Below are 19,920 nucleotides of genomic sequence, written 5' to 3'. Positions count from 1 at the left end.
TAAGGGCTCAAATAACCCCGGAAAAGGTGGTCTGTCGCCATACCGTGACGTATGATGAAAACATGTGACGAAAACACTGTGTAACAGGAAGTTAAAAAATGTAGTTCTATATGGAACATTACACACAGGTCCATAGGGTAAGGACTCTGCTGAGAACTACATTACCCAGCTGAAAAGTGAAATCGTTTCCGGTCTTGAGGTCTGTGTGATTTGCAAAGCAGAAGTCACTCGAAAAGGATTAGCTAGCTTGCTAGCAGAGGGAATCTCTTTAGATGTTGGAATTTGTGCCAAATGAGCTACTTTGAGCACCGCTGATACATCAAGGTATTTACATTGTTCATTGTACATCACGTGTTTGTCTGTTACCGTCGTTAATTACAATGATAAATTGACTGTCAGCTAAACGTTAGCCTGAACATTACCTACCTCTCGTTGTTGTGAACATTGGTTAATAACATTATTAGCCAACGAGCTAGCTTGTTATTTTTCAGCCCCCGGTAATCTTGACTGTATTCATGTCTTGTGACAACTACATGTTGAAGCTCTTTCAACAATCAGAGCACAGACTCTTATGCCTGTTCTGCGCTCAAGTGCTAGTAAATGTATTCACACACATTTCCCTGTTGTCGTGTGTGTAACATTATTCAAATATCCTCGTGAACCATTTTCTGTCAAGGTGTTTGCTCTTTTTAAAGCGCGTTGGTCCAGTCATCTGTGTTAGTCACAGCTGGTTCTTCTTCGTGTGTTTTCAGAGAGTTAAGAAGCTGAAACATCTGCTGTTGCTATGGCAATTCTATTTGCTGTGGTGGCTCGTGGAACCACCATCCTGGCAAAGCATGCATGGTGTGGTGGAAACTTTCTAGAGGTGACTGAACAGATTCTGGCCAAAATCCCATCAGAAAACAATAAGTTGACCTACAGCCATGGGAGGTAAGTCTTTCACAACAAACAGTCCAGTGGCTCCATGGGTCTGCATGACCCCCTTAGATTAAAACAGGTACATTGCACTTCTTTATACAAGTGCTGATTTGATCAAATGAGCGTACAGCATCTGTAAAAATTCTGGTAGAATGAAAGAGAGGTAAAGTCAGACCCACAGCTAATCTCAACTCAACTTTATTTGTATAGCACCTTTCATACATAAAAAACATGCAGCCCAAAGTGATTCACAGAATAACAGAGACAGTAAATGGTAAAATTATAAAAGGCCTGGTTATAAATAAAATACTTAAAAATAAAATGAAATCAATACATGAAAATTAATAAAATAAGTAATAGTGGAAAGAAAAGTTAAAAAATAAAGTAGCGTTAACAAGATCAGACGAATACAAGAAATAAATAGATAAATGAATACTTAAATAAGATAAATAAATGTTTAAGCAATGATTAAAATAATAGTTAAAATAATAGTAATAATAATGCAGTCCAGGGCTAAAAATAAATTACTCCAAATTAAAAGCTAGATTAAAAAGGTAAGTCTTAAGTTTACTTTTAAAAACACCCAGAGAGCTTGCCATTTTAACGTCCAGTGGCAGAGAGTTCCAAAGCATAGGGGTGTAAAAACAGAAAACTCTCTGGCCGGTGCTTGTGTGAGACACATGAGGAACATTTATAAAAGGGAAGCATTCGAGGACCTCAGTGATCGGGTTGGAACATAAAATGACAGGAAATCAGTGATGTATGGAGGAGCAAGGCTGTTAAGAGCTTTAAAAAAAAAAAAGCAAAAGAACTTTAAAATCAATTCTTAAAGAAACAGGGAGCCAGTGCAGAGTTTTAAGAAGAGAAGTTATGATTTGAACAAGCTGCAGTTTCTTGAGAGACTTTTTTGGCAAACCAGTTAAAAGGGGGTTGCAGTAGTTGATTCGGATTGTGATAAAATTGTGAATTAAAATTTCGGTATCTTTCTGTGATAAAAAAAAAAAGGCCATATTGGCTCTTATGGTTTGTGTTTTTGCCAACTGTGTCTTCCCTTTCCTAAAAAATAAGTAAAGGCTACATTTTTGTTCAAATTGTCACCAAGTAAAGGCAAGATAATGATGTGATCAAATATAGTAGTGTAGTTTTTAGAAGATATTATCTTATCAAGAGATGTTCCCATTTTACCCTCTGCCAAATGATGTGAAATTTGCAGGTTAAGTTTACTTCAAAATCAATGAAAACATGTCAAGCAGAGTTAGAGCTTTTTCCTCTACTCATTTTTAAACCATTATCTATAAAGATAACATAATGTGTACTGGATGTTTTTAAATTTACTTCAAAATGTATAAATAAATAGTAAAACATTTTTGTATAATGGTTTTTATTTACATTTAACATTATACACATGTACACAAAAACAAACAAACAATAAAACACAGGGGACAATTAAATGAACAATAAAACAAACAAACAAACAAACAAAACAAGACTTATACAGACATTAACTCACTCATCAAACAGAAAAGCTCGACCTCAATTATTTCATAATTCTTTTTCTTTAAATAAATGTTAGCTGATTAAAAATAGAAATAACATAAAATCTTTGATCAAAAAATGAAATGTTGCACCACTGTAACAAGTTCATCCTAGTTATGCAAATTTTGTTTTGTTTAATTCATCATCACCTCTATAAATAAGGAGTACAGCTCTGCTGCTGCTCTGTGCCAGGGCTTTTGACGGTAGCCCCTGTTACTCAGCCATTCATTAGATGATACTGATATGTCCAACCACTCATGCAAAGCCAAGGGAAGGCCATGTGAGGATTTCTGCCCTGTGCCTGAGGGGCTGAAGAAATACAGAAGTTTTTTGTTATACCACTTTCAGTTTTAAAACTTGTTACTCGCGTGTTTAAGTGAGGGAGGGTAAGTAGATTTCCAGTGTTTTAAAATACGTTTCTTAAATACAATACAGGAAAAAAAATAACCCATCTTTGTGGATGTCTTACTCTTTCATGTGAGACATGTGGAAAGATGGAAGTTGACATATTGAAATTAATTTCCACTCCCAAAACCTCAGACAACCAATGCTCTATTTCATGCCAAACTTCCTGAACTTTACTACATATCCAAAATGGAATAGTCTTTTTACAGTTTCCGTACATTCATCCGTGCAGGACACACATGTATTTATAGGCTTTTAATGTTTAAAAGATCAAAGTGTTTTCCCACTGTACTAAAGATTTGATCAGTTATCTCAGATTAATACGGATATTTTAGATTAGCAGACATGATCACTTTTACTTGACCAGAAGTTCAAACTTACAATGTAACCTTAAACCATGAAAAGGTATCACATGCCAAAAAGGCACAAGACAATCTCTCCTGGTTCAAAGATCTGAGCAGTAAAGATGTTAGTGGGTCATACTGCTGTCGTTTAGAGTGAACGCTCATTTACTGCTTTGTACCTTTGTAAATTCATCTCCAGATGTTTACTCTGCATGTCGTGTGCTCTATGAAACTGTCTGCTTTCAACCAAGAGTTTATAGGAATACCTTTTTTTTTTCTCTTTTAGCTATCTCTTTCATTACATCTGCCATGACAGAATCATATACCTGTGTATCACGGATGATGTAAGTGTTCAAGCAACCAATCTTTCTTATTCCTATATGTCAGTGATGCAGGAGGGATTGACATTTAACCCTTTTTGTTCTTCTGTACAGGACTTTGAGAGGTCTCGTGCTTTCAGCTTCCTTAGTGAAGTCAAGAAGCGCTTCCAGACAACATACGGGTCCCGAGCACAAACAGCCCTGCCTTACGCCATGAACAGTGAGTTCTCCTCTACGCTGGCAGCTCAGATGGTGAGTATAATGAGACTCTGAGCACCATTTTTATGTGAGTGCTCTGTGGATTTTTTAACTTTGAGTCAGGCTATAACAAATTTTAACTCACGCACTACTTTAGTAATCAGAGCATACACTAAAATCTCTTTCTCGTCTTTCTTGTTTTCTTTTCTCTCTGTAGAAACACCACTCGGACCCACGAGGATCGGATCGTGTCACTGAGACTCAGATGCAGGTGGATGACCTGAAGGGCATCATGGTCCGCAACATAGGTGAGTTTGTCGTGACTTAACTTGTGGTGCTTACTGACCCTTGATGTAACAGCCTCCTTTAGATTCAAAGCTTTGAAATAAAGGTGCAACTAAATGTTGTGTAAGCTGTGCCTTGTATTAGATGGCCATTTTCCTCTGAGCAATTTTTCTGTCCAAAGTTAAGCCGCACTTTAATACATAAAAATCTGATGAAAACTGTTAAATAAAATGTTCTAAAATGATGCAGGAATCTTCTGATATTTGAGCTTTTGTGTCTCAGAAGGTCACTTTGGCTTTCTTTGTGTCTTGTAACAGACTTGGTCGCCCAGAGAGGAGAGAAACTGGAGTTACTGATTGACAAGGCTGAAAATCTGGTTGATTCTGTGAGTTTATCAAAATCAAATGTGGTGTATGATCTTTTGCACTTTACATTTTCATACTTTGACAGTAATGTAGAAAGCATATCCTCATATAATGTCACTGATGCAATTGTTATATTCTTTCCTTATTCAGTCGGTCACATTTAAGACCACAAGTCGTAACCTGGCACGAGCCATGTGTATGAAAAACCTCAAGCTGACCTTTGTCATTGCACTGGTGTGCCTGGTAAGTGCAGACAAAAAAAACCTGAGGCTCTTACACATTGTAACTCTGCAACAGCGCCAGAACAAAGATCCATTGTCACTTTGCGTTTGTACTTACACATTGCACCCCAAAGCGGTGTAATAATTGTGTCCCAGTGTGTGATTTTACATCGTGTCACAGCGTTATGGAAGCACGCTACACATCACTCCCTCTTCCCCCATTCTGCCTCTGCTACGACCTCAAAGGGAGGATCAGAGGTGGGGCGACTTTGTTCCACAGACAAGACAAGAGTTTAAATATTCTGCCTTGAAATGGCAATATTTAAGAGCCAATTAATTATTAAAGCGTTAGTAAGAGGGAGACAGTGTAATGGTTCTTGGGCTAACTTTGTTGATGATAACTATGGTTTGATCTATGGCGAGAAAATGCCATCCTTTTTTATTTACATGAAAAAACTCAACCACTAATGCTTCGACAGCTATCCTGTAAAACTCCAGTATTTTACTTTACATTGTTTTTCTACAATTTTGATGATTTTGTTCTGAACAACCTGCCCACGATTGTTAGACACTGAAGAAATGTATTCTCTGTCTTGCAACTGTGTGGCCCTCTGTGTGATTAGTGACACAGAGTTACTGGAGGTGAACTTTGTTTCTGATCTCTGTCTAGGTGGTCCTTTACATTATCGTCTCTGCTGCCTGTGGGGGTCTCAGCTGGCCCTCTTGTGTCAAGTAATGGGACCAGGATGGGGATAAACAAGAAGACATACAGGATTAGAGGAAGAGGAGGAGAAGCGCATGTTTAAATCTGCCTGCCAATGGATCCAAAAGGAAACAAAACTTTTCTTTATGTCTGCAGCTTCTACATCCCCAGACACATGATGCTGCTCCTCCTGCCTCCGTCCTAACCCCCTTCTTTGATGGTGTGCACATTGACTTGCCTTCTGGAAAGGGAGCCCCATCTCATACCCACACTTAATGGACTGCAGCCCTGTGGCCTAAAAATGGATGTGGAAGATTAATTTTGTCTTATACTAGTCTGGTACATTCATCCTGTCTCATGCACTCAGTGGCCTGATGTATCAATTTGTGATACTGTCCTGCACCTATTTGTGTATTTGATCTATTAAGACTAATACCTGGAACCCCAAAAGAGCAACGGTAGTTTTCTCAGTGTTTTGTTTTTCCTTTGACGTCAACAAACACACATAGAACTTACAAGTTTTGGTAACATCGCCAGTGTGTTGGTCCATCAAGAAGGACTCCAGAATACCGTTTCTGCCTGTTATTTAACAAACTAATTTTTGACTGAGATGATATAGTATACTGTACGTGTTGAAGATGTCTCATGAGTGAGAACGGATTTTCATCATTTTTTTATCACCAAACACAGAAGTATATTAAAAAATAGATGTTGTAAAATACAAAGCGAAATCATAAAAATAAATATGTGAATCTGATTGACGTTACTGATTCAAAACATGTAATGGTGAGTTAAAGCCTGGTCATTATCTATCTCTCAATGGCTGACTTTTGAGGAGGTGTTCTTTCACCTGTTTCCTCATCTGGGATCTGAAGTGTGCCCATATGTTCTGTCTGTTAACACCATGCACTTTTATACATTGTACATATATTTGCTCCCTCACATCATGTGACTTAAAATCATGTAACTATTTAATTATTGTACATTAAGATTTGAAATAATAAAATCTGATGGTATCAAGTAGTTGGTCTCATATATAGATATAAAACAAAGTGCATGTTTTAATCACTTGTTTCATTGACTGGTTCAGAGCTAGTAAAGACAGTTGCACCCTCATTGACTGTTTACAAAGACTTGCTGCCAACTTATCAAAGTATCAAAGTTCATGCAAACACTTCTGCATTACTTGATGGGAACAATACACTGCAAAAACTCAAAATCTTACCAAGTGAAATTGTCTCACTTTTAGTCAAAATGTCTTATCCCACTTGAATAGAGATAAATGTACTTAAAAAGTAACATTTGAGCAGGATAGAGGGACTTGTTTTAAGACAATGCATCTTAAATATCTTGTTAAGTCAAACAATCTTAAAATGATCTTATTTTGAGTTGTAATTTAGAAGAAACAAGGTTTATTTAACCTATACATTTTTCAAGCTGAGATCTTATTTGTAGAACATGGATAATCTCGATTTAAGACAAACCCTTTACTTGATTTAAGTAAATGCATTTTATGGGAGAATCTATCAGAAAACAGCTCCATTGATAAAAGCAAGAAAGAAAAGTTGTTTTTTTAGGGTGGGTCTCAGTTTTCAGACACTGTTTCTTCTAAACCAGATAAAAATATACATCCTCAAACTACATGCACACAATGAAACACCTACTTTTGAGCATATCTGGCCTATCCTAAAATACAACATAACTGAATATTAGTATATCCAGCTAACTATGAGAATACATTATATCTCAAAATGCCCAAATTAAACGTTGTAATCTTATTTCAAGAACCTAGAGAAGTGCTGCTATAATACATCTCAAATTAAGGTGAATATATCTCAAATTAAGAAGTTGACATGAAATGTATTAGTGCAAAAATCTTTTTTTGAATGAAAAAATACCAATTGTTAGCATTCCTGGATTATTCTGAGACACTAAGCTTTAAAATAGTGGTACGTTTTCTAAATATTATGTCTTATTTTAAGAAATCTTACCCAGCAAATTTTCACTTGTTCTATTGGCAGATTGTTTGCTTATTTCAAGGTAAAAGTACCTTGATATAAGTTTTTTTTTTTCTTGTTTTGGGAGGAGCATTTTTTCCAGTGTATGAACTCTGAGGGGTATACTACGAAGCCGGATTTGCGGTTATCGAGGTAACTTCAGGGTTAACTCTGGATTTTCAGTACTACGAAGGTGGTTCACTCCTTACCAGGGTATATAACCATGGTTACTCATGCTGAACTCCTAACCTGCTCCGAAGCAGGTTATGCTCAGGATCAGAGATCAGTTTGTAGTGAACTCCACCCACTGACTAATCAGCTCGCTCGATTACGGAGCTCTGCGAGCTGATCGCGAGGGGAGGGGGGAGAACTTCGGTCAATCCCGCAGTGGAGAAGAGACGGGCAGGACACTTTGTCTACCTGTATGATTTTATATATATAATACTGATGACAGTTATTGATTATCTTTCCTGACATCATACTTAAACAGAGTCTGACGTCAGAGTATTCAGATTAAATCGTTTAAGGCTACTGTTTTAATTGTACAACTGCGCGTGCTTATCACTTTGAATCATGTTCTCATTGTTATTAGTCTTTTAACCACAGCGCTCAGTTTGATACCGTCAGGACTGCAGCTGAAATATTAAGTCTAAAACTGTCACACACGAGACAAGATGAAGTCAGAGACAGAGAGAGATCACTGTCAGGGAACAAACAGAGTTATTATTATTATAGTCAGATATATCTGCACTAATGATGAGAAATAAGACATAGTTTGCGTTCAAACAGTTTTTGTCTGATCCCTCAGTTCTTCCTTCGTGTTTCAAACACAGCTCTGTTGAAGTTAATCTGGATAATGTGTTTAACTTCTTCATATTTTTCTAATATCAGTGAAGTGTTTGAAATTCATGTCGATGTGCTGACCCCAGACTGTCCGTGTCTGTGATTGGTCACATGTTGCCTTCTCCGCCCCGTTCTTATGAACGCGCTCAGAGTTATTCTGGATTGACTCAACATGTTGATAACCGGCTTCGTGTGACAGATTAGCGCGATCTCCTATGTTAGGTTCAGTGAAGCCGGATAAGGAGAAGATATCTAGGATATGTTGAACTCGCTTCGTAGTATACCCCTCCGGTCTTACCAGCCTGTTGTTGTGAAGGACCGCCGGTGTTGTGCTCGATGTTGATTGGTTCAGGATATTTTAAAGGGCCAGTTGTATCCAGGACCAGGTGACGCTAATTGATCATTAGAACCTCCCCAGGGCGCGTGCTTCCTCCGGCGGTTCACAAGACGTGTTGAGGACGTTAATCAAGGCCGTGTTTCTAATCCTTGAGCTCTTGAGCAAGTGGTAAACCAGCATTTATGTTTTCACACATAACATACACTCGAACACTTGAAGTATCAAGAAGTTATCGCTCACCTGTTTCCACTACAGTTATTTTTTGCTAGGTAATGCTTGCTCAAGTTAGCCAAACATTAGCCTTGCTGTTTTGTTTGTTTGTTTGACCCCCTCTGTTCCTGTTTCAGCATGTGAAAATAATCCCTAAACCCAAACTATAGTGATTCATTTTAAAGTAATTTGCTGTACTTCAACTTAAAACTTTCATTAAGCCAATATTGCAGTGTTTTCACTCAATAAGACTCAGTCATACTCTTCAAGTGGTTTAGAGTAGTGCTTTTTAAACCATTTAGGTGCACACTATGTTTACTCCTGATCTAATTATAGACCTAACAGGCTCGAGGCAGCTCACAGGGATAATCTGTCCATCATGTGCAGGTATCCTGCTGTTTGTTTTCATCAGAAAACGCACAGTCAGCACAGATATCCAGCTGGGTTGATTGTCATTTTTGCTTTAGAATTACACCTTTCAAAACTTAAAATGAAATCTTTCACATGACTATAACACATACAAAATCCAGCATTGTATTTTATGACAGGTTTTTGCTCCTTTTTTTGTTCTGGTCTTCCATCTGTAACGGCCTTTAATTTGATTTCTGTGATGTAGTGTAAGTGCTTAACACTAGATGAACTGAGTGAAAAGCCAGCATTTTCACATTCAGCTGTGGACACACTTGATGCATTGGTCTCTGTTATTCACCAGATGCCGTTGGTCTGCAGCTTTGTCTTGAAAGCCTTTTCTTTTTGCCTCAGTGAAACAAACTGAGGAATATTCTGTCTGTTGAAAGACAGCACTCTTCTTCTTACTGGGCCTTTTGGCATTTCCCTCCTGTCCTTTACAGAGAACAGCCTTGTCCCAGTGGTATGCTGGGTGGGATCCCACAGCTTGACCTGCAGCTCTGTGCCAGAGCTTTTGACGGCAGCCCCTGTTACTCAGCCATTCATTAGATGATACTGATATGTCCAACCACTCATGCAAAGCCAAGGGAAGGCCATTTGAGGATTTCTGCCCTTTGCCTGAGGGGCTGAAGAAATACAGAAGTTTTCTGTTTATACACTTTCAGTTTTAAAACTTAGATTCAATTTGAGGGCCATAAAATTGATTTAACGTTGTTTTCAACCATAAAATAAATCCACTAGTAAATTGATTACTTAGAGAGGCCTCATTAAACAAAAGTTTAAACTTTAAAGGTTGCAGCATGCATCAATATAGGGTTTCAGTTGTTTGTGTAGAAAGTCTTAAAGGTAATTATTTAAACTACTGAAACTGGACATCATGTCCCTGTCCTTATTTACAACAGTGCTTGAACACCAATGCTGAAGTGCTTTGACTGCATAACTTCATCCAGTATGGAATATTTTACTGGACTGGAGACCTATACTTCTGAGGATATAATAAGACTGCTCTTTGCCATGATTTACATCTTGTCTATAGTTAAGATTAGGCTGTGGTTCCCAGGGTCAGTGCCCTTGTATAGATTAAGCAGAAATAGCATGCGACTTAGGGGTCTTAGACTTTGGTGACACCACTGCAGTAGAGTCAGGATCCGGTGTCAGGCTGTTGTTTTCTGTGTGTGTTCAATATGAGGCAGTGTCATCAAACAGTGACTCTGTAACTGGATGGCTTTGGAGAAGTTATCTGCTTTAATAGTCAGCATTGTTGTTTAGTTTGGCATCCAGGAGACAGAGAGTTTCTCTTTAAATTTCTGTTGAGTTCTACCGTTCAACACTGTCAGACTGCAACATTCTCCTGCACGAGGCCTCCTGCCATTCTGCTCTCCTTTCACTTATCCCTCTCTAAAAAGCCGCCTGATCCATTCCCTCATAAAAGAGGGACTTTGGCTGCTTAGCAACAGTGAATGCCAATTTAGCCTGGCCGGCCGTAGCCACTCCCCCCCGCACATGGATCAGCATGTATAAGGTAACATGTTGCTTTTTTCCTCACTTGTTGCCTCTGCTAACTTTGCTGTAGATCTCTAGACTGAGCGTATCCCATCGCTGGACCTTGATGTCCGCATTGAGGGGCAGCGTGCAGCCAAGTCACTGGCAGTGCTAGACACATTGACCAGTTTGAGATTGCTGATCCACTGCTGCAGACGGCCTGCTGGACTGAGTCACGTTACCTTGGAGAGGGGAGGGGGAAACAGAGCACTGGCTGCACAAGGGCACCCTCATTCAGGCTGTGGTGTGACTGATGCACGGTTGACTCTAAACTCTTGGAGGGAGGAGTAGTTGGACGGTGGCCCTGACTGGTTAGGGAATGCTTGAACACCTCTGCCTGGCTGGATTTAGCTGTAGAAGAAAAGCAGTAATGGGATTGTCTCTGAGAGAAACGAGCTGGCTGAGCACGTTTAAATGGAGGGATCTCTGACTTGATACAGTGGGCAACACGGCAGACAAGGAGGCATTTTCTTGGAGTTTTATTCCATCTCTTCAGATTACAGCTGATTGTTTATTCTTCAGTGGAAGGTAAGTGTTGTGGACCGGGGGAAACATGTTAAGCTTGTTTTTTGATAGCTTTGTGGCTTGAGTTTCTTGGGTCTTGAAAAATTGTCAGGTCATGGTTTGTCTTAGGTGCAGTTGATCTTTATATAACAAAGTAATCCTTTATCACAATTTTGATCAGCAAGATCGCACGACTGCATTGTGTTTGTCAGACACTACAAAATGCAGATAAGTATTATGGGCAGAATCTGCAGCCTTGTATTCTTGCCAAGGTTCAATGTGCAAAGTAGTTGGCCAAGGCAGATTATTCAATTTTATTGCACTGATTGCAATGTACAGTAAGGCCTGTGGCTGTTGGCCAACAAAGCATTCCTTTAGATTTATTAACACCTGCTCTGGTATGTATTATCAGAAGTTTTGTTGAACTTGTAGCCACTTTGAATCTTACAATAATGGTGGCATATATATATGATTGAAATCATTCTTAACAAGTTTGTGAACACTTCTTAAACATGTGATATTTTTAAAATGGGCCTCGCCTCCACAAACAGAATACCTCTAAGCTTAAGTTCTTTTTAACCAACCAATATGTTTCCTGCATTCTGTCATGTGTACCTTTTTGAAAAGCAACTTGGGTACACTGATCTGGCTCTTCTCCACTCACCTATCCTCTATGTCTCATTAAACTTGACAAATAGACAACAGGCTGTGTTCAGTTGTCTCCTTGCATTCAAGAGTTGAAGATCCAAGGCTGACGAAACCAAATGTCACTTTTTTGTTTAACTTTCTTGATTAGACAATCAGTTGTTCTCCTTCAGTTTATCTACACAAGTGTTCAGTTTTATTTTGTGCTCAGGGATTTGTTGGGTCAGCGTACTGTAACACTTTCAGGCCGTTGGTGACTTGATACCTTACTTCCCTGGTGGTACAAACCACAATGTTCCTTTTGTCACAGTAACGGCTTGCAAGTTTGGCAGTCCACACAGCTTAGATAAATACAACAAAGTTTGGACTGCAGTGTATGTCTTATTTCAGCACAGTAACATGGCTCATAACCTTGAGCTATTCTCATTTTACCAAACCATGGTGGGGAAAGACAGCCATGTAATGTAAGAAAATGTAGCTGTTTGCTGTTGGTGCCTCTAAAAATAATGTAGTGTCTTGTCACACACGTCTCAAGAAAGGTAAATAATTGTATATTTAACAATCTACCTGAAATTCGAGGCACACAGCTCGGTTATAGTTTGGGTGGACCTACACTAAAGTGTTCACAAAGAGTGATCCTGATGACTTTTGCATTTTCCATCTAACAAAGTCATAAATAATTGAGTGTTCAGCTACTGTTACTGCTTCAACGGCAGATGGATAGAAAGACGTACTGTTCACTCCCCTGGGTACAGGACCATGGTCCAGTTTTTGTTGCCACTATTACCATTTTTACAAGGAACACAGTTGTTAAAGATAATTGCTTTCATAAAATTGTTATATAATTGGACTTTGTCATCTTCTTTACAGATGCTCATGACTGACAAACAGACTGGATGCTAACTGAAAGTGGAGCACTGAGCCAAAACAGTACAAGACCTCCGAAATGTCTAATAAGACATTCAATATGTCTACTGAACAAGTTGAGTGCACAGCTCCTCTGCCCCACAGAGACCTACTCCTGAGCCCCTCCCCGGAGAGTCATTACAGCATTTCGTCACTGTCCCCGTCACCCAACTCAAACAGTTGTATTTCTAACTTGAGCGACAGAGAAGGTGATAGCTCGCCTGACATCAACATGCTGGAGTCCCTCAGTGATAGCTCTCATATGGATAACCTCTATGACGCCACCATACCACAAGCCATCGCATTCTGCGATGAAGACGTAAACCTGAACCAGACTTTTATTGCCACACCTCTCAATGGCAATGTGAACTTCTGGAATGAAAACCTGAGTCTAATCAGCTACCATGAAAATGGTTCAGAGAACAACCAGACTTTCAGTAAGAGCTCAGTGGATGGAAGTGATAGTGCAGTGATGTCTCCAGACTCTGCTGGGAGGGAAAGCCAGCTGGCGTCATGTGAGACCTCTCGTAGAGGATCCACTGAGAATGACTGCAGCTCCCTCAGCTCAGGGGAAATGGTGATGAGAAGTAACAGTTTTTGTCTGGACGACCAGTCACACTTGGTGGTCTCTTCCCTGGATGAGTCGTCAATCGCTCAAGTTGCTGGCTGTTCAACACTACCTGCTGAATCGTATCTGCTGTCAAACACTCTTCCAGATGTCTGTGAAAATTTCAAAGAAAGGGTTCTGAAGGAGGAAATAGGCCATCCATGTCTTGGCAAGACTTTCATTCAGGCAGAGTCCCCTACTACTGAAGAGAATAATAACTCAACATCCAACTTGCTTATAGCTCTGCCAGATGAGAATGAAGGAGTGTTTTTTATGACTTTTGTTTGTGAACAGTCTCCAGATAGTGAAGAGGAGGCCCAGTCTCCTGGTGCTGAAGCAGAGATGGTTACTTTACTGGCACAATTTGCACCTGGACAAGGCAAGGCTGTTGTTTCCACTCTGTCAGCTACACAAGACATTGATAAATATATCCAGACTTCCACTCCAATACAAACCATTGGAAGCACAAAACCTAACCTCCCCTCGTTGTCAGAGTCTCCCTGCACTGAACAAGCAGTCACCCCAGGTCTCCCGCCCGGGAAACAGAAGCAAGTATCAGGAACTATTCTACAACCTTTGGTTGCAGGACTGCATTTAGCCAGTAAAATTAAGAAAAGGGAAATAAAGAAGTTTCCTAAGTCAGACTTTAGCAAAATTAAATCTAAAGTTGTGACAAGAAATATGCATCAAATGTCAGGAGCAGGCAACGCTTCACAGCACCAACTGTCTCAAGTAAACATTAACAAACCTGCTGAGTCACATAGAGGAGCTGCCACCAGAGCAAGTCCTGCCAAGGAAAGGAGTAGAGCTGCAGGGGTCTCTACCACTGCCAAATTATCCAATGACGCAACAAGACAAGTGAATTCAGGGGCATCTAATTTGGGAGCAACAGGGATGCGCTCAACCGGGCATTGTGCAGTGGATGGACAGGATAAGAGTGTAGTATCACAACCTTGCCAACTTGCATCTGTAAATACACATGCTGTGGCAGTCGAATGCAGTAATGCCTGCTCCAAAACAGAACATGCAGCTGCAAGCCAGTTGGCAGACACAGCATCAGAGCATGCTGGCAACGAGACCTTCTGCTTCTCATCCTTGGAAAAATCCCCAGATGAAAGTGGCAAACCAACTCCAAATAAAGGCGCCTCAAAGAAAATTGAGGTCAGGTCAGGCTCAGCATTGGGTCAGGACAATCCCCCTGTCCTCAAGTCCAGACCACGTTGCTTATCTGAGAGTTTATCATCAGCTTCTTTGCTGACTAGGGCACAAAGAACAACTCCTAGATTCTCCACAAGCTTAACCATCCCCAAAGCTGACAAACAGCTAGGCAAAACTAAACCAGGGACCCTGAAATGCTCTTCACAGAATAAACAAGCAGTGCAGTCTGAGTCCACAAACAGAGACGCTGAAAACGCCAAAAGAGGGGTCAAGAGGATCAGTCTGGTGGTGAGTATGGACTAACAATGTGATTAATCAACACATCAGCATCAATTCATTGATCATTTTCAAATGCTATACATGTTTTAGCACTTTTACCACAAGCAAATCTCAATATTTTGGAGGAAAGAGATGAAAAACTCTTTAAAGACTTAGACACACAGATTTGGTTAGAGGGTAACATGTTATGAACCCTCCTGGCCCACTGCATACAGCTGGACCTCTGAGTGAGTATTTCACTCTCTTTGCAGGTGGAGTCGAGCAAATCCACAGGAGCTCCACTGAATGACAGTAAAAGCAGATTTCGAGAAGGGCCATCTCCCAGACAAGTCAGACGGGCACCGCTTTTTCAGCCTCCAGCTGCAAATCCAAGACAAGCCACGCTGTCAGTCAGGCAGAGGCAGGGAACTGTGGGCAGGGATGAGTGCAAGACCTCCAAAGGTGCAGAGACGGTACTACAAAAGCAGAAGAGCAATACAGGTAAGACTCAGCAACACACAACACTATACATATTGTCTATTTTTTTTAATTGAGCAAAGTGATGTGATGACATCAAGGGAGTTTGGAGTAAAGTTTAAAGTTGTCCTTTTATTGCTGACATGTAAATGTCATTAAGTTAATGTTGAAAGTAAGTCACAGTCAACACTCATAAATACTCAAAAACCTGCTTCTCCCCTTACGTCCTTTCAAAAGAGTAGTTCACTTTGTTTTTCATTCACTCTTCCCTCACATACAGAATATGTGAGATTAAATGTATGTTTAAAAAAATGTAAATTATAACAAAAATATGTTGGAAATAAAAAAATACAACCATAACATGTTATCAACAAGCATCCAGTACAAGTTAAATGAATCTTGTTAGAGAGACATTGATGATAAAAACTGAAAATACATACAAGTTGAATAATGGTGATGATGAAATAGTATGCAAACATACCCTGTAAACACACATGTATACTTAAACCCATTTAAATAAATGTAAATAACAAAGCACAGTACTATTATCAATCGTCTCTCTTTAACCCATCAGTTAAACAAAGCACACTTGCTTGAAATTTTGAATAAAACAGACTAATTTGAATGTTTAAGAATGCTTTTCCATCGTTTGATTATAGTGCATCAGTTTTTCATAAGAGGCGTTTTTTGGTGTCCTCTTGAACCGTTCAGGCATGATGAGCTTGATCCTCAGTTTGACCTCTAAGACAGAAACCTTAACTTACTCGGCTCTTCTCACATCTGTTCTTTCATTTTCTTTAAACTAAATAAATTTTACACATTTCTGCTTTTGACAAAAAAAAAGTTGAGTGCTTAACATTCCCTTTATTTCTGTGTTGAGTAAACAGAGTGAATTCTGTTGAAGGTCTTTTATGATTCTAACCAAAACAGGCACAGTTCAGGAAATGTGTAACTTTGCTTGAAGTACGATGAAAAATCAAAGGCAGCAGCAGATGTGAATGGTTTCATTGGGGCTTATAAGATGGAGCTTTATTTCTTTAATGACAGAGAAACTATTTTGATTAAGGCAAGAGCTTATAGACCTAATTTCAGGAGTAATGGAATGTGAACATAATGCATAGCATTGCACAGCTTTAATACTCATTTCAGTTTCCTAAGGTGTAGGGGGTGCATGGTGTTTACAAGGTCAGTTCCTTAAGAGTGATTTAAAAAGGATTGAAAAAGAGGAAGAGTATATTTCAAAGGTGAAAAAGCTGTACAACAAAGAAACTGACAACTGTATTAACTATGGCAGCATTTAAAGATAAGTTAATATGATCAGTTGAATGTCATTTACAGAAGGCTGCAGAGCTTGAGGTTGTGTACTCGGGTCCTAACTGTTAAATCTCACAGACTATTTTTGAAAGCAGAAGAGATGAAAAGATTTGACATACATTTCCTGTTACTTGATTTGAATTTCTCCGCTCCACTGAAACATCCTGCTCTATACTTCAACTGCAGTAAAGCAGTCTCTCCTTCAGAGGGTGACATTTAGCAGTTCCTCTCATGGACCATCTCCTTTCTTCCTGATGAGCTCAGGCATGTTCCACAGGAACATTTCAGATGTAACCTCCGGTCTCTCGTCTTGAGGATTAACAGCCAACACCCTCTTCCCTATTGCTTCTCATACAAGAGAAGTCCTGGGACTCTTCCTCTGATAGGAAGCCATCTGCACATGTGGAAAAAGCAGAGGAAGGAAAGGGAGGTTTTGAGCTGACTGAAAGAGACAAAAAGAAAAACAAAGTTTTAAAACAAGAACCCTGAGTACAGTAAAAAGCAGAAACCTTGTGCTCTGGCTGAAGACACACTACAGGATGCATTATTCTGCATTAACAGCTTCATCTTTTAGTTTGGTTGTAGTTTATCAAAATTGTCATGTTCGCTGTAGTGAGTGAGACGGGTAAGTTTTCACATTAAATGTTACATTTAATGTATGAGCCAGTATCTGTTCTTTGAGGTTTAGGGTAGGTTATTGTTTATATATTGTGTTGTTTGGTTATGGTATGGTTTATTGTGTTGTCACGTTGATAGCGGGTCATATGTTAGGGGCGGGGCATTCTACTCATTTAAGCCACCTGTTTCCTTTTGTTTGTAGTTGGAGAGACGGAGTGAGCTGGGTCGACGTATTTTTGTTTACCACTATTTTCTTTGATAACTGTTCTCACTTCAGTCATCAGTTTTGTGCACTTTCTCATGAGTTGATCTCTGATATCTTTTTTTGTTAATAAAAGGTTCAACTTATTTTTTGGATCAGTGACTTTTTGCTTTACCGCGTCAGACAGTTTACCTGACCCAACCTCAGCCTTTCAGCGGCTTTTGGCTCTTTGTAGTTGCTACATTGAAGAAGCTGTGACTTCTACCTTTATCTCTAGAAAAGACCTTCATTCTGCTTTCTTGCTTTGAAACTTTTTCAAGTGTCCCATCAGAAAGACTTTATACATGATTTTATGTTATGGGAAATGATTGGCAATTTACTCATCTTGTTTTCACCTGCCTGGTAGCTCAGTGGACATTTTTTGTTGCTTGTATTTGTAACCAGAACAACAGTGAGCTCAGTGTGTAGTGTCCTTATGAAGAGGTTACTGATCCTCTGATGTTTATTTTTGCTCCATTGCTTCCCAGGCGGTCAGAGAATACAGACCACAGGAGGGTCATTCCTTGGAACTGCCTCATCAGCGAGTAATAAGCCCCAACTGTATCGATGCCAAACTCCTCAGACTCCCACTCGTTCTTCTCTTATGGGTCCGCCACAAACTCCTGCTTCCAGACTACCACGTAAAACCCTGGGGCCATCTAGAAGCCTCGGTGAGGCCGGTGTTAAAGCTGAGCTGAGTGAAGGTGCTGGGAGTACACAAGGTGAGCCCAGAAAGGATTAACACTGTTTATATATATATGAAATATGCTGTCTCTACAGGCTATTAAAGCAAAAGTATAAAGTTTCTCACGCTGTCTCATGCAGACATTGTGCAGGGTCATGTCTGGTTGTTGTTGGTGCTTTTCTAGGGACACATCTGCACAGGGGAGGGGAGGTGCTTCTGTGTCAAGCGTTGACCCACTTCAGGGCTGGGTTCAGATGTTAATCTACTCGGGGAGACATTTTTGTCTGAATTAACACCTCCACATCTGCCAAGATCCATTGAGCTTGGCGTCTTAAAAACAAAGAGACATTTTTCCTCAGATTTATGTTTTCTTAACTCAGCTCTTTGGAAGTTCTGCTAGACAACTGATCATATTTCTAAAATATTAAAAGTCTTTTTATGAATGAGATGAAATCCTGTTGAGTAGCATCACGTCAGTCTGTTTGTTGCTCTGGGAATTGTGAAAATAAAAATGATCAGACAGTGGTCTCTTCTCCACCCAGCATCCTCAACAGCATGCTGGTAAGTCATTGGTTTAGAGGACCTATTTTCCAATCTGGGTACCCCCCCTTGTGTGGTTGTTATAGCAACGGGTTCTATTCCACTCCAGTTCACACACACACTGTTGCCTGGAGGAAAACAAGCAGACACACACTGCAGCTGATGCTGTCTGAGGTGCTGAGAGGAGCAGGTTTTCTTTTTCTTTTTTAAATTAAACCCAATGGCTGGTACACCGGACCTCGGAGCTGCACCTGGACTGAATTTCCATCTCATGTGTTCAACAACTCGTCTTTAATGGCACAGGGAAGCACAGCATCCAACTGTGATCTCACCCTCCTAACATGTCTGCTCATTGGATCATATCGCTTTTGTATCATCCCTCTGACAGCAGTGTTTAATGGAAAGCATAGAAAGCTTTGGAGAAGTAAGTAGGACTGGAGGTTGATCAATGATTTGCATACTATGATGATTAGTTTATTTAAAGATACATTTTGCTCATTGGAATTTGTTACATGTGTACACTGTCTATATTTATATAAACACATAAGATTCTAGCTACACCTTGTTCTTGTGTTGCCACACTACTCAGAGATCATCTTTTTTTACCTGATTTTATTTTTGTGTGATTTTATTTAATGTCATTATAAATAAAATAGAATTAGCGTTGACATTGTTGCACTTGAGGTTGTATTGTTATAGTAAATGATCTGTTCACCTGCTCCATATAGTTTATGATGAATTTCTAAGAAACACCAGTGATGTTTTACTACATGGGAGCAGTAGCATAGTTATCAAGTAATAACATATTGACACTGATATTTAAAAGACCATTATATTTAAATAACCAGCAGTTCTCCTCTTTTTCAACAGTTCCTGGTGGAGCTGCACATAAACAAACACCATTCAGAACCGCTGTGCTCAAAGCAAAACTCATCACAAGCCCTAAGACAATCGCACAAACAGGTGAGTTCATTTTCAAAACACACACACACACACATGCACATCTTCACATCTTTATTTAGTTTTTCCATGTAAAGATATGTTTTTGACTTTTACATTCTTGTTCGATTTGATTGATGTCTTTATTTCAAACATGTAAATAGAAAAAACCTACAAGTAAAAAGGAAGAAAACAAAAAACAATAAATTCCATTGGTCAGCATGAAAACATTTTTAATTTACATGCATGCAAAGGATTTGGAAGAAGTAAAAACGTGTTCAACCTTACCCCTTTTATTCACAATCAATTTTTTTCATTACATGAATGCACTCGTACAAAACAAAAATATTTGTGTTCACATGAATCAGCATTATGTATTATTCTGATGGCTCTTTT

The 19,920-nt window shown here is 39.4% G+C and overlaps 2 protein-coding genes across 7 annotated transcripts in view; both read left to right on the top strand.

Moving 5' to 3' along the window:
- The first annotated feature begins 172 nt into the window (after positions 1 to 172).
- Positions 173 to 6,311, top strand: sybl1 (synaptobrevin-like 1). Its single transcript, XM_034690007.1, has 8 exons — positions 173 to 324; positions 753 to 930; positions 3,490 to 3,547; positions 3,638 to 3,775; positions 3,939 to 4,029; positions 4,324 to 4,391; positions 4,522 to 4,614; positions 5,263 to 6,311. The coding sequence occupies exons 2-8, from the start codon at positions 785 to 787 to the stop codon at positions 5,326 to 5,328; spliced, it is 660 nt and encodes a 219-aa protein (XP_034545898.1). The 5' UTR covers positions 173 to 324; positions 753 to 784; the 3' UTR covers positions 5,329 to 6,311.
- Positions 6,312 to 8,271: 1,960 nt separating this feature from the next.
- The window catches only part of mtus1a (microtubule associated tumor suppressor 1a), a 29,386-nt gene continuing 17,737 nt past the window's right edge, over positions 8,272 to 19,920 (top strand). The window contains exons 1-5 of one of the 6 annotated variants that reach the window (XM_034689384.1): positions 8,272 to 8,640; positions 12,652 to 14,740; positions 14,983 to 15,211; positions 17,849 to 18,082; positions 19,456 to 19,548. In XM_034689384.1, the coding sequence (XP_034545275.1) occupies positions 12,728 to 14,740; positions 14,983 to 15,211; positions 17,849 to 18,082; positions 19,456 to 19,548 (2,569 nt within the window). In that variant the 5' untranslated portion in view covers positions 8,272 to 8,640; positions 12,652 to 12,727. Of the gene's footprint in view, positions 8,742 to 10,580; positions 11,161 to 12,651; positions 14,741 to 14,982; positions 15,212 to 17,848; positions 18,083 to 18,702; positions 19,010 to 19,455; positions 19,549 to 19,920 lie in introns of those variants that run through there. The other 5 variants (XM_034689379.1, XM_034689382.1, XM_034689380.1 and 2 more) reach the window with 5 other exon arrangements.

This window comes from Notolabrus celidotus, chromosome 8, assembly GCF_009762535.1.
Source record: "Notolabrus celidotus isolate fNotCel1 chromosome 8, fNotCel1.pri, whole genome shotgun sequence".
In the NCBI taxonomy this organism is placed as follows: Eukaryota; Metazoa; Chordata; class Actinopteri; order Labriformes; family Labridae; genus Notolabrus; species Notolabrus celidotus.
Note: the sequence above shows the minus strand (reverse complement) of the source record. Positions and strands in the feature narration are given on the sequence as shown.